This window comes from Callospermophilus lateralis, chromosome 6 (genome assembly GCF_048772815.1).
Source record: "Callospermophilus lateralis isolate mCalLat2 chromosome 6, mCalLat2.hap1, whole genome shotgun sequence".
Lineage (NCBI taxonomy): Eukaryota > Metazoa > Chordata > Mammalia > Rodentia > Sciuridae > Callospermophilus > Callospermophilus lateralis.
In genome coordinates this window covers 122730621-122744563 of record NC_135310.1, presented here as the reverse complement: position 1 = coordinate 122744563, position 13943 = coordinate 122730621, and the positions used below count along the sequence as shown (strand labels likewise).

At 46.1% G+C, this 13943-nt stretch overlaps 1 protein-coding gene across 1 annotated transcript; it reads right to left on the bottom strand.

Moving 5' to 3' along the window:
• Window positions 1-9386: 9386 nt before the first annotated feature.
• On the bottom strand, window positions 9387-12944 carry Prrt1 (proline rich transmembrane protein 1). The gene is made up of 4 exons (XM_076857747.1): window positions 12829-12944; window positions 11427-11965; window positions 10633-10818; window positions 9387-10490 (listed from the first exon to the last, which is right to left on the bottom strand). Exons 1-4 carry the CDS (start codon window positions 12845-12847, stop codon window positions 10314-10316), a joined length of 921 nt encoding a protein of 306 aa, XP_076713862.1. The 5' UTR covers window positions 12848-12944; the 3' UTR covers window positions 9387-10313.
• Between the last annotated feature and the right edge of the window lie 999 nt (window positions 12945-13943).

The following is a 13943-nucleotide window of genomic DNA, read 5'->3' as shown; positions in this document are numbered from 1 at the left end:
AATCAGGCAAGAGAAGGAAATTAAAGGGATACAAAGAGAAAAAGAAGAAGTCAAATTATCTCTGCTGAGGACATGATCCTATATTTAGAAGACCCAAAAACTCCACCAGAAGCCTTTCTAGAGTTGATAAACAAATTTAGCATTTCTAGAGTTGATAAACAAATTTAGCAAAGTGGCAGGATGCAAGACTAACATGCCTAAATCAATTGCTTTCCTATGCTCCAATAATTAATTTTCTGAGAAAGAATTCAGGAAAACTACCCCATTCACAATAACCTAAAAAAATACTTAATAATAATCTAACCAAGGAGGTGAAAGAGCTCTACAATAAAAATATTAGGAAGAAATTGAACAAGACCTTAGAAGATGGAAAGACCTTCCATATTCTTGGATAGGAAGAATTAATATTGTCAAAATGGCCAAACTAGAGCTGGGGTTGTAGCTCAGTGGTAGAGTGCTTGCCAAGCATACATGAGGCACTGGCGTCGATCCTCAGCACCACATAAAAGTAAACTAGATTGTGTCCAACCAAAACTAAAATAAATAAATAAATATATTTTTAAAAATGGCCAAACTACCTAGAGCAGTATACAGAGTCAATGCAATCTCCATTAAAATGCCAATGCCATTCTTCACAGAACTAGGAAAAAAAAAGCAGTTCTAATACTCATTTGAAATAATAAGAGATCCAGTATAGCAAAAGCAAATCTGAGCAAAAGAGCAAGGCCAGAGGCATCACAATATCAGACCTCAAATTATCCTATAGAACCATAGTAACAAAAACAGCATGGTAGTAGCATCAAAACAGACACAAAAACCAATGGAATAGAATAGAAGAAACAGAGATGAGCCCATAGTCTTATGATACTCAACAAAGTTTCCAAAAACAACTTTGGAGAAAAGATAGTCTTATGGTACTGGGATAACTGGATATCCATATGTAAAAGAACAAAACTGGATCCCTCTCTCTCTTACCTTGCACAAAAGTTAAATCAAGGGGCATCAAATTCATAGGAATTAGATTAGAAACTCTGCAACTGCTAGAAGAAAATGTAGGCCCAACACTCCAACATATTAGAACAGGCATCAACTTCCTTAACAAGACTCTAAAACTCGAGAAATAAAACCAAAAATCAATAAGTGGGATGGCATCAAATTAAAAAGCATCTGTTCAACAAAGGAAACAAGAGCATGAAGAGAACCTACACAATGGGGGAAGATCTTTGCTACCTACTCCTTACATAGGGGATTAATATCCATAATATATAAAGAACTCAAAAACCTTAATACCAAAGAAACAAATAACCTAATTAATAAATGGGTAAAAGAACTAAAGAGACACCTCTCAAAAGAAGAAATACAAATGGCCAAGAAATATATGAAAAAGTGTTCTACATCTCTAGAAATTGGGAAAATGCAAATAAAACTACATTGAGATTTCTTCTCACTCCAGTCAGAATGGCAATTATCAAGAATACAAATAAATGTTGGCTGAGATGCAGGGGAAAAAAGGTACACTTATTCATTGTTGGTGGGAATGCAAATTAGTACAACCACTCTGGAAAGCAGTGTGGAGATTCTTCAAACAATTTAGGAATGGAACCACCATATGACCAGCTACCTTGCCCCTTTGTATATATCTAAAAGATCTAAAATCAACATATATATGGTGCAGTCACATCAATGTTTATAGCAGCACAATTCATAGTAGCAAGCTAGGTGCCTGTCAACAGACAAATGGATAAAAAAAAAATGCACATGTACACGAAGGAGTTTTACTGAGCCATAAAGGAGAATGAAATTATGGCATTTGCTTATAAATGGAACTGGAGAATACCATGCTAAGTGAAATAAGCCAGACTCAGAAAGTCAGGGCTTGAATGTTTTCTGTCATATGCAGAAGTTAGGCCAAAATTAAGGAAAATAGAAAAGTGGAGGAGATCTTCTGAAAATAGAAGAGGGATCAATTGAGGAGAAGAAGAGGACTCAGGGCGAGGGAGGAGGGATGGGAAAGGGGAGGAAGGGTGGAATGAATCTGACCTAATTTTCCTATATACATATATGAATGTACCATGGTAGATTTTATTTCACCTTTATTTAGTAATTTTTTATATGAATGGCACAAATTTTAAATAATTTTTTATTTTATTTATTTACTTTTATGTGGTGCTGAGGATGGAACTCAGGGCCTTGCATGTGTGAGGCGAGCGCTCTACCGCTGAGCCATAACCCCAGCCCACAATGCACTAATTTTTAAAACTACAAATAAATAGAATAAAGATCAATAGAGTAGAGGAAAGGAAACAGGGGGAAGGAGGAGGAGATAGAAAGGGGAAGTACTGGGAATGGAATTGGAGAAAATTATATTCCACGCTTATATCAAAATTAACCCCAATGTTATGTATAACTGAAGAATATGGAAACAACAGCCTGAAATGACAACCCCCAAGCAGTGTGTGACCAGGAGGAGGGAGGGAGGGAGAAGCCAAAACATTGATTCTTCCCCAATAAATTCTTTCCCAGTGACAAAACAAACCCTGGAAAGGAGATAACCATCAATCCAAAAATAGCAGTCCCTGGGAAGAGGACAAGTATTGATCCTCTCCCAAGTAAATTCTCTCCCAAGGGCAGTAAAACTACACATTAATCCTGTCCCTGTGACAATACAATGACTCCTGGAGGAAAAGATAAGCATTTGAACACTGTAAAAACATTGCTTAGTGGGACTGGGGCTGTGGCTCAGTTGTAGAGCCCTTGCCTAGCATATGTGAGGCACTGGATTTCTATCCAGAGCACCACATAAAAATAAACAAATAAAATAAAGTGTCCATCCACAACTAAAAATATTTTTTAAAAAAAAACAAAAAACCAAAAACCCACTACCCAGTAAAAACAGTGCCCAGCAAAAACAAGTTCCAAAAGTTAGCAACCTTTTGCCCATGTCCTGTTAAGTCACCTCCCAATGTAACCTGTATAAACCCATACTTTTCCTGGGGGCTATTTTCTAAAAAAACTGAGTCCCTCCGATGCCTGACTGATTGACTCTGCTGCTGAGTAAAAGGCATAACTGATCCATGAAGTCTGTTCCCATCTTAATTATTTGTGCTTTCATTATGGTGCTGAAACTGTTTTGGTTATTTTTGCTTACAATAACTATAACAAACTAATTTACAAAAGGGAGGCTGAGGATATAGGAATGTAGCTCAGTAGAAGAGCTCCTCTTGGTTCAATATCTTCTCCACACAAAAGTAATGCATAAAGTGATTCAATGCATGGGAAGTCCAGATAGGGTTGAGTGGGATACTGGGGGTTGGCATGAAAAAATTGTGGATTAAATTTTTGGAAATTTGGTTGTTATTGGTGGCAACCAAGTTGAAGGTATGATACAGGGGAATGGTGGAGAGCAGGGACAATCAGATTGTCAGAGGCAAGGAAGGTCAGGAATTGGCCACAGAACTGAATGATCTACATGGATATTGAAGACATTAAAAATAATGAAATGAGGGCTGAGGATGTGGCTCAGTAGCTGAGGGCTCCTGAGTAGTTCAATCCCTGGTATCCTGCCTCCTCCCCTGCCCCGCCTCCCAGCAAAAAAAAAAAAAAAAAAAGAAGAAGAAGAAGAAGAAGAAAAAGAAGGAAAAAAAAAAAAAAGAAAAGAACTGAGAGACTGGGGATATAGCTCTTTGGTAGAGTATTTGTTTGGTATGAGTGTGACCCTAGGTTCAATCCCCAGCATCACAAAAAAAAAAAAAAAAAAAAAAAAAAGTGTGGAGTTAGAAGACAGTGAGTCATGAACCAGGTGCCAATATTTTTTTTTCTTTTCTTTTTGTAGTACTAGGGATTGTGAAGCAGCAACCCCTTCCTAAGATGTTTCTTTTCTTTTTATCTCTGTTAATAACTGCAACCTCCTAGTTACTGCTTCTGTAATCATGCTTGCTCAGCAGCTGTGGCAGGAACCAGAGCTGCCTGGAAAGAGGGAAAAAGGGATCAAGGCTACTTGTGTGAGATAGTCTTGAGACCAGAAAGTGTGTACTATATAAAAGATACTGAGAGGAAAAAAAAAAAAAAAAGATACTGAGAACAGCCAAGCGTAGTGGTGCATGCCTATAATCCCAGTGGCTTGGGAGGCTGAGGAAGGAGGATCATGAATTCCAAGCTAGCCTCAGCAATTTAGTGAGGCCCTAAGCAAATTAGTGAGACCCTGTCTCTATATAAAATATTAAAAAGAGCTGGGGATGTGGTTCAGGGGTTAAGTGTCCCTGAGTTCAATCCCTGGTACTTAATACTGAGAACAAAAGCCTGTGCTAAGCCTTTGGAAAAGACTCCTCTGAGCCTGCACGAGTACAGAATAAACCTTGCTCTCTACATTTCCAAGCACCGAGTGTCTCTTTCCAGTGCCATGATTTCCTGTATTTTCCATAATAATTGAACCCAGGGCCTCATGCATTCTACACAAGCACTCTACCATGGAATTACAACCTTAGCCCTTTTTATTTATCTTGAGACAGAATCTCCTTAAGTTGCCCATGCTCTCCTCAAACTTGAGATCCTCCTGCCTCAGCCTTCTGAGTAGCTAATAGTTAATATTTTCCTTAAGGTTAAGGAAAATATTAAAGATCCTCCCTGTCCATGTGCCTGCTGTGACTTTGTGCATCCTTGATGGAACATCTATAGAATACTGAATTATTGGTGGGACTGGCTTACTCATGACAACTCAGAGATATTCACTTATTTCAAGGCTAAATTCCCTCCCTTTAGGGATCTCTCCAGTCCTTGGGGGTTGAAGTGTCCTTGAGGAGATCACTAGCTTATGTAGGTTGTTAGAACAGAGGTTTCTTTGTTCTAGTTGTATTTAAAGATCCCCACTGGGAACAAGACTTTGGAGTCTCAGCAGTGGAGAGGATGCTCTGCCTGAGAAGTTCTCAGTTGGGACCTTGAAAAGTTGCTCTGGGACTCCCCAACTAATTGACCTCAGGTGTTTCCCCTGATCTGGTGATGTATTTTCTTCTCTTCCTCATCTTTGCTTTTGCTTTCATATTATTGATAAAACAAATGCTATCTAATATCAAGAGAGTGTTTTTATTGTCTATCAGATCCAACCTGCCAAATTCAGCGGCTGCATGCATGCAGAACATTACTGGATTACAGGACCCACACTCAATATGTGCCAAATTCTCAATGAGTGAATGGGAATGCTGACCCAGAATCTAGTCATGGGGGAATCAGTACACCCAAGTAGATGTGAAAGGGGGTCAGACTCTCTCCTGGAGGATGGAATCTGTCAGTAGGGGTATAAGAGTAAAGGGCCTCATGTGCAGACAGAGTTAAAGTTAGGTGGGAGTAGAATCGAATTGGAATACCATTTTTTATTTCCTCTCCAGGGAGGAGTTTAGGTGAGGTGAAGAGATCTGGGAGAAGTCATGTTTACTCATTTCTCCTTCTGCCTAATTACTTTCAATGCAATTGAGTTCTAAGATTAGTAAAACAGATTTTATCAGATGAGGAACTGAAAACCAGAGATGAACAAGATTTCATTCCTGCCTTTGAGTAGTTCACAAGATAAGGTGTGTTATATATCAAAAAAACAGGTGGGGCTCGGGTGTGGTGGTGCATGCCTGTAATTCAAGTGACTCAGGAGGCTGAGGCAGGAAAATTGCAACTTTGAGGCTAGGCTCAACAACTTATGGAGACTCTGTTTCAAAATAAAAATTAATAATGATAAAAAGGATTGGGATGTGGCTCAGTGGGTAAGCACCCCTGGGTTCAATCCCCAGTACCAAAACCAATCAAACAAACAAACAAAAAAAAAACAACAATACCACCAAAAACAGGTAGAATGGGAGGGTTTCAGACCTAGATACTTTTCTCCTAAAGAAAGTTGCCTTGACTCAAGCTACATTTTGGCCTCTCCCCTCTTCCTAAGTAGTTCCTGAGATGATTTGAAGCCCATGATTCTCAACCCTGGCTGCCCTTTGGAGTCATCTGGGGATGTCTTTAAAAGACATTGACTATTACTAACTGCCACCAGGCATGGTGGTGCACTCCTGTAATCCCAGATTGGGAGGCTCAGGGAAGAGGATCATAAGTAGGAGGCCAGCTTCAGCGTGAACAACTTGCCTAGACCCGAGTCCCATCCCCAGAGATTCTGATTTAATTGGTTTAGTGAGCTTTGGGATTTTTAAATGCTCCCTAGATGATTCTAATGTGAATCTGGCTCTAAGAATTGTTCCAAGGAGTTCCTGGGGCTCTGTTTAGAAATCCACTTCTTTAAGACAGGAGTGGGGTGGTGCACACTTGTAATCCCAGCAGCTCCGGAGGCTGAGGCGGGAGGATTCTGAGTTCAAAGCCAGCCTCAGCAATTTAGTGAAGCCTTAAGCAATTTAGTGAGACACTGTGTCTAAATAAAATATTTAAAAGTCCTGGGGATGTGGCTCAGTGGTTAATCACCCCTGGGAAGGAAAGAAAGAAAGAGAGAGAGAGACACACACACACACACACACACACAGACCCACTGCTTTAATCCAGCCCAGAGGACTGAGACCTTTTTGCTGGTGGGGTGGGGTGGGGTGGGGTGGCAAATTGATCTGGGTCTTGAAGGGCAGGAAAATCTTGACCCCAAGTAGAGAGGCAGATGTGAAGGGGGAAGAACATGATAAGCAAAAGTCTAGAGGTGGTCTGAAACTCATGACAAGCTGCAGTTTGTTTTATAATAGAGATTGGAGGAGGAGGTCTAAGATTTGAGTACAGCTGGGTAAAGACCTGGGGGTGGGAATGATGAATAATTCATTTTGCAAATGAGGTTGAACAGAGAAAGTTCAATGATTTTAAGTATGGAAGTAATTGAAGGCTAGACTGAAAATAATAATTGAATAAACAATCCACAATCATGCAGGACATATAATTATGACTATGATTATTATTTTGAACTGCTGGGCCTTGGGCACCCAAGGTAAGTACTCTACCACTGAATTACACCCTCTCCCTTCCCCCACTTTTTTGAGGTGATATCTTGCTATGTTGCCCAGGCTGGTTTCAAACTCCCAGGTTCAAGACATCCTCCTGCCTCCTGAGTAGCTGAGACTACAGGCATATGCCACTGTGCTAGCTTTTCCAAAGACTGTTGAACAATGCAGTTATATCTAATAGCAGAGTTGAGAGAGACTTGAAGTAGAGAGACACGTAGGAAGTAGGAAGAGATGCTGGGGAGCTGTTTCGATGATCCCAGATGAGGTAATGTTTCTGGCAAGGACTGGGGAAAAGTGGATTCAAAACATATTGTGGCTGTAGAATTTACTCAACTTGACAACACACCAAAAGTAAGGCAGGAGAATGATGAAGGCAGCAGCAAGTTTTCAGTCTAGGAAGGGTGACTGACAAGATGATGCTATTAAAGGAGATGGGGGTTTTGGTGGCATTTCATCAACTTGGTTTGGAACATGTTGAGTTTAGATGACCAGCAGCATGGTCCATGTGACTATGTTCCTCAGACACTGGAGGAATGTCTGTTTGTACAGGACAGGTTGGAGCAGCATTTGGTTAGAGATGATGGCTAGAATTGGAATCTCTGGGGTGAAGAGCTTGGGGGAATAGCATGTGTTTAGCTTAAAGCCCTAGGTTCAATCCTCAGCACCAAAACAAACACACACCAACAATATTGATGGGATGAACTTTTTTTTTTAATTTACTTTTTAGTTTTCGGTGGACACAACATCTTTGTTTGTATGTGGTGCTGAGGATCGAACCCGGGCCGCACACATGCCAGGTGAGTGCACTACCACTTGAGCCACATCCCCAGCCCCGGGATGAACTTTTAAGGGAAAGTCCCAGAGAAGAAAAAAATCCACATGGTCACTTAGGTAACGGAGGAGAAAAAGCAAGAAGAAACCTGGGCACTGTGATACATGCCTGTAATCCAGGTTACTTGGGAGGCTAAGGCAGCTGGGTGCAATGGAGCACCTTAAATTTAAGGCCAGCTGGGTGCAATGGAGCACACCTGTAATGAAGAAGAAGAAGAAGGAGGAGGAGGAGGAGGAGGGGGAGAAAAGAAGAAGAAGAAGAAGAAGAAGAAGAAGAAGAAGAAGAAGAAGAAGAAGAAGAAAAAGAAAAAGAAGAAGAAGAGGAGGAGGAGGAAAAGAGGTATGAGAGGGTACAGAGAGGCAGATTCTGTGAAAATGCCATTGAAGTTTTGGTAGATCAGGGAGTGAAAGAATATTTTGAGGAGTCAAGACATAGTATGAAATAAAGATGACACAGACACATCTCTGATAGCAATACTCCTCTGTTCAAGAAAAACAGAAGATTAGAGGATGAAGAAATGGAAATTGAAAACATGGACTCCTTTTTGAGGAAGTTTGGTAAGGAAGGCGCATTAACACAGACATGATGGTCCACAGCAACTTGGAAGGCTAAGGCAGGAAGAACACAAGTTTAAGGGCAGTCTGGGCAACTTAGATCCTGTCTCAAATAAGATTTTAAAATAGTTTCAGGATGTAGCTCAGAGCAGCCCTGATTCGATTCCCAGTACCAGGGGAAAAAAACAAAAACAAAAACAAAACAACAACAACAACAAAATACAAAAAAGGAAGACACATTAAGCCTGAACTATCCCAAGGAGAGCCCATGATATCCCTGCCCCACCTCCTCCTCCTTCCATGTCTCTGATCTCAGTGCATGGCTTTCCTTACAGATTGTAAGTTCCATGAAGTCAGGGCTGCACCTGCTGTCGAGACAGGTGTCTCACCAGTATGCTGTATGGTGTCTGCATGTTTCATGGATGCAGACTTAGGGTAGGACCCATCCTCAGATGTACAATGAAAGACACTAAACCCATTCCTTGTAGTACTCCTGTCTCTCCTGCATCCCAACACAGAGGCCTCCTGGTTAACTTCAGGAAAGCAGAAGGTAATTCTCCTCCAGACTATTGACCTCCTCTCTGGGGCTTCCAAAGCTCTCTGCATTCTTTCTTTCCCCTGTCCCCTCTGGTGGGGCTCTAATCCAAGTTGTTTGCCACCCTCCAGCACACAGGAACAATTATGGGCAGGTAACATCTCCTCCTTGCCCCTGTTACCTACCTATCCTCAACTAACTTCTTCACCATGGTCTGCCACCTTCCTTACTCCTGCCTTCTTGGAGTTCTGAGGCTAGATCTCTGCGTCTCCTTGTAAATCTTTCCTCTCGGAAGCCCTAAACCCAGCCTAGTAAGGAGTGGAAACGGGGCCTTGGGGAAAGCAAGACCCATTGAGAAGAGAATGGCATCCGTTATCTTCCCTGGTGGATACCCAAGGACCTATTCTCTGTTCCACATATTTGTCTGTCTCCTCTCACTTGTCTTTGTCAGTCCGCCCCGCCCCACGCCCTAAAGAGATGGAGAGACGTGAAGAGGGAAACCAAAAGGGCAAAATCTTCGTGGTGCTAGAGTCTTTGGAATTGCGGGTGATAAATCCAGTAAGTCTCTTTAATATCGTCTTTCAGTTCACACACACGCACACACAGATCAGAACAAGGCAAGGACCGCCAACGGGAACAGGGAGGGGGCCGGAGTCCTCCCAGGATTGGGAGGTTCTTATCCTGGGATTCCCTTCAGCCCGGCTGCCCAGGAATAAGATGAGTGGAATGGAGTATTTACAGAGAATGGGTGCTTTTCTTCTGGGTGAAGGGTCCTAAACCAGAAATCTCCCAAATCACATTCCAAAAATCACTAAAGGAGAGTTCTGGAATTTGGGGGAAAATATGAAGAGAATCAAGTGGAGGAGAACGAAACTGTACTGGCAAAAATTGGGAGAGAGCGTGGGGGCGTGGCTATCCCGGGTCGCAGCCCTCTGGCCAGAAAAAGGGGAAGAGTCTGTTTGTCAGGGGGCTAGGCCTAAAGCCACAAACCCAATCACCTGACTGAATCGCCCCGTAGAGACGGAAAAGAAGGCGGAGCCTGCCGACCTGAAGGCGGGGTTTTGTCAGAATTGGGGTGGAGCCTATAAAGGAGGTGGGACTTTGGAGACAAGATTCCAGGCTGGGGAGCACGGGGAGCACGGCTGGGGGCGCTGCACTTTGATGGGATGGGGTATTGGAGCCCGACTTGTAGCAGGGATCCCGGGAAGCAGCGTCCCTGGGGTTGTGGGTTTTGTAGGGGTTCCTGAGGAACTGGATTAGGAGCGTGCTCACAAGGCCAGAGATTCCGTGGAGGCGGAGTTTAGGATGTTTGGAAGTCCGGCTGCCCCAGAGGCGGGTGTGCGGGACGCCTATTGGGTCCGCAGCTTGACTGCAGAACGAGTCTGGGAGGTTGAGGGGCGCAGAGTGGGGCTGGGCAGAGGGAGTTTTTAGGGATCCCAGTAGTTTTCGTGGTGCTGTGCGGCAATGATGATGACTACGGTGAGGATAGTACAGAGCACCATGGCTGCGATGCCCACCGCCAGGGAGATGAAAGAGAAGTTCCGAGCCTCGCGTGAAGCGATCTCCGCAGACACCATGTCTCCGCGGGCCAAGGCCGTGCGCACCTGCGGGGGAGGGGTGGAGGACCGCGGTCAGAGTGCCGCTGTTCTCTAGCATGCTCCAGCCTTCCTTTAAGATGGTCCCCTTAAGGCCCAACACTCCCAGAACTAAGAATAACGGCGTAAACCTAACCCCGGCTCCTCACACCTGCACTGCCTTGAAGATGGCGATGATGCCCGTAGGCCAGAAGCAGCAGATGGTGGTCAGCACTGCAATGGGCATATAGTCGTGTGGCGGGCGCCTCGGCTCCAGCAGGGCCAGCCCTGGGCCTTGGGGCGGCGGGGGGAGAGTGGAGGTCACTCCAGTTCCCCCTGGGGTCCCGCCTGCATAAGGCTGCAAAAGGAAAATTGGGGGAGGGATGTTGCTCCGACCTTGCTACAACCCACCAGCGTCCCGCCTCTGGCAAGTCGGTTTTAATAGCACAATTCTTATCCGTTGATTCTCAAAGAAACTGATTAACCACTGCCCTTGTAGGACACCCATAAATTTCGCCTAGGTTCCTCTCCTCCATTCATTGCATCATTTTGTAGATCTCCGCATTCTTCCACTAACTACGGACCACAGGCACTGTCCTGGCCTCACTTGGGACCTGTTCCTTCCCTCCAGACACCTCCCTGGCCTCCCCTCCCTCATGCCCCTTGGTTTCCAGGTTCCATTTCTTTCCCTCCCTCCAGAGGGTTTCCTTCTTTCAAACTTCCTTTTAATCTCTCGGTTCCCCCTCTCAGGTCCCGACCTCTGACCCCAAAGGACCCCCAGGTCCTTCACCTCCAAGCCTTTTCTTAGCCCTTTCTCTCTCTCTCTCTCTGGGACGTGTCCCCAGAACACAACCTGGTTTTCTGGTTCTATTTCTCTATTACCTCAGTTCCCGGTGTGCCCCCAATTTCAAGTGCTGTTCCACTGTGCCCCCCTCTTCCCAGGCCCCAGTCAGCTCCCTCACTCACCGTGCCCACCGGATAGACCGGCACGTAAGCAGTACAGGGCTGCAGCTGCAGCGGGTAGCCGGGCGCTACGTAGCCCCCCAGCGGCAAAGTGCCCACCGCCCCCGCGTGCGTGGGCACCACGAAACCAGGAGCCTGAGCAGTCTGTGCAGGCGCCGGCGGGGGTGGGGCAGCGGCGGCGGGCGGCGGTGGGGGAAGTGGGCCCTCGAAGCGAGTCTCCTGCAGGTAAGGGTCGGGTGGCATGCGGGGCAAGGTAGCGCAGCCGGGTGGGGGAGCCCCGGCGGCCGGACCAGGCGGGGCGTGATGGGGGGGCCGGGGTAGTGTGGCTGAGGACGAGGGACCGCGTTGCGCTGTGGCCGAGGAAGAGGCCAGGCCGCCTGCGCCTAAGCGCGGGAGGGTGGCGGTGCCAGACTGGTGGTAGTGGTGGTGATGGTGATGGTGCGAGGAGGGGGCTGCCTGTGGGGGCGGGGCGGGAGGTTCGGCAGGGGGCTGGGGAGCATTGTAAGGAGGTGGAGAAGTGTGTGGAACTGAGTCCGGGAGGCCTAGGGGCAGTAAGCCAAGGAAAGGGTAGGTGGGGAGAGAAGACAGCAATAAGATGAGAAGGAGACAGTCCGAGATGGAGATAGGTAATGGGAGAGGAGGAGGGAGGTGATAAGAAGTCATCTCTCATTTGGGGGTCAGGAGAGGGGTTGTATCTAGGCCATCTGCCTCCCCCCCTTCAATCTAGTTTTGAGGTCACAACTCTCCCCTCCTCCTCTTCTTTTTAAGCAATACGCACTCAGCTTTCACCCACAGACAGACACAATCTTACTTTTAAGCTATGGCTGCCTTTGGACAGGCCTGCCTGAGCTAGTCCTATGTGTGCACATGTGTAAACATGCATTACTGTGTTCACATGTGCTTACTTAAGTAGTTGTATACACACATGTGGGATGACATGTTCCACTCTGCCCTGACCTCTCTGGGAACCTCAGGGCCATTTTTTAGTGCCCATAAAGAAGAGTCTTTTGAATCTGACTCCCTTGACAACCCCAATTTGATCATGTCTCCATATTTCCCAACTGGATGTATCTATGCCAGTGAGCCACTGACTGTCCATCTGTCACTTCAAGTGATGCTATCCCTGCAGTACCTGGCTGATGCTAAGCTTCTCTTTACCTCCCTTAACCTCTCAACCTGCCCTCCTACCCATGTTGTTGGCAAGAGGCAGAGGCTGAGACTGGAAGGAGGAAAGGAAGAAAAGGGTGGGAGATAGAGGAGGGGGTGGGGGTGTAGAGAGCTGGAGAGAAGGGGAATGGAACCGAAACACTCACTAGGGAGGGCCAAGGAAGGGGGTTAAGGCAAGGGAGGGGGAGGATGAGGAGAAGATGGAGGGAGGGGGTTGTTATTGTTGTTTATTTTTTACCTGACTTTTCCGATGTCATGATTGCAGCGTGGCTGGGACAGCGTCCCTGCCCTGGAGTCAGTGGCCCCTGGCTGGCGCCGGAGTCTGGGTCCGGGATGGCGCAGCCAGCGGCAGCAGCACAGAGATGGAGAGATGAAGACTGTGGCGTGGGGCGGAGGGAACGGGGAGGGGGGGGAGCTTAAAGGGACCGAGGCAAGGGAGGGGGAAGAGCCTCAGACGTCCCCCAACTCGTCTCTGTTCTTGGACCACCTCTCTCCTCCTCTTACCCTGGCATTCAAGCCCCCAATTTAGGCTCCCTTGGAGTTGTCATGGAAACAGGAGGCAAGACCAGGCAAGGAGGGTGGGACTTAGGGAAGGAAGGAGGGAGAAAGAACTCTCTAGAGTCTCCCCCTCCAAGGCTCGCTGTAGTGATTATATTGTGGGAGGAAGCCAGCAGGTGCTCATTGGATTCAGTGTGCCAAGTTCCCTTTACATCTGGTTCACCCAGGCAGGTCTTCTTAGTTTCCCTCAGCTCCCTGCAAGGTGCCAGCATCTTTTCCCAAATCCTTGGCCCTAGTTTCTCTCTAGGAGAGATGATCTTGTGTGAGAGAGAATTGTGCAAAGCTGAGACATGAGATGGTCTGAAGAGTTCCCAGGGTACACAGTCTGAACCTGAGATCCCGGCAGTAAAGTGGGAGGCTCAGGTCTATAATTTGAGGATAGCTCCTCTGGCTGGAGGAAGAGAGATGGGAGTAGGGGGATGCATAGTTACCTTCTTCCAGGGTTAAGGAGCTGAAATGGTTTGGGAGCAGGAAGGGGTGACTTAACTGCTCATTTCTGGCAGGTCGGTTTGGAAATGTATGCTTGTTGGTGGTGTGTTTGGAGTTCTGAGGCAGGTTAGCGTTCAGCTACAAACCCCCCCCCCCCCACATACACACCCGCCAGGAGGAAACTCCACCTCCAGGGTCGATCTAAGGCATAGCGATTATTGCTCTTTTTATTTGCTCTTTGCATCTTGGAAGTGAGTGGGTGGGGAGGAGGGATGAGGAAAGGCAGTCTATGGAGATTTACACCAGTTGGGCTTGTTGCAGAAACATGGCCAGAAAAATCATTGTGTTCCCCCCGCCCCTTAAGAT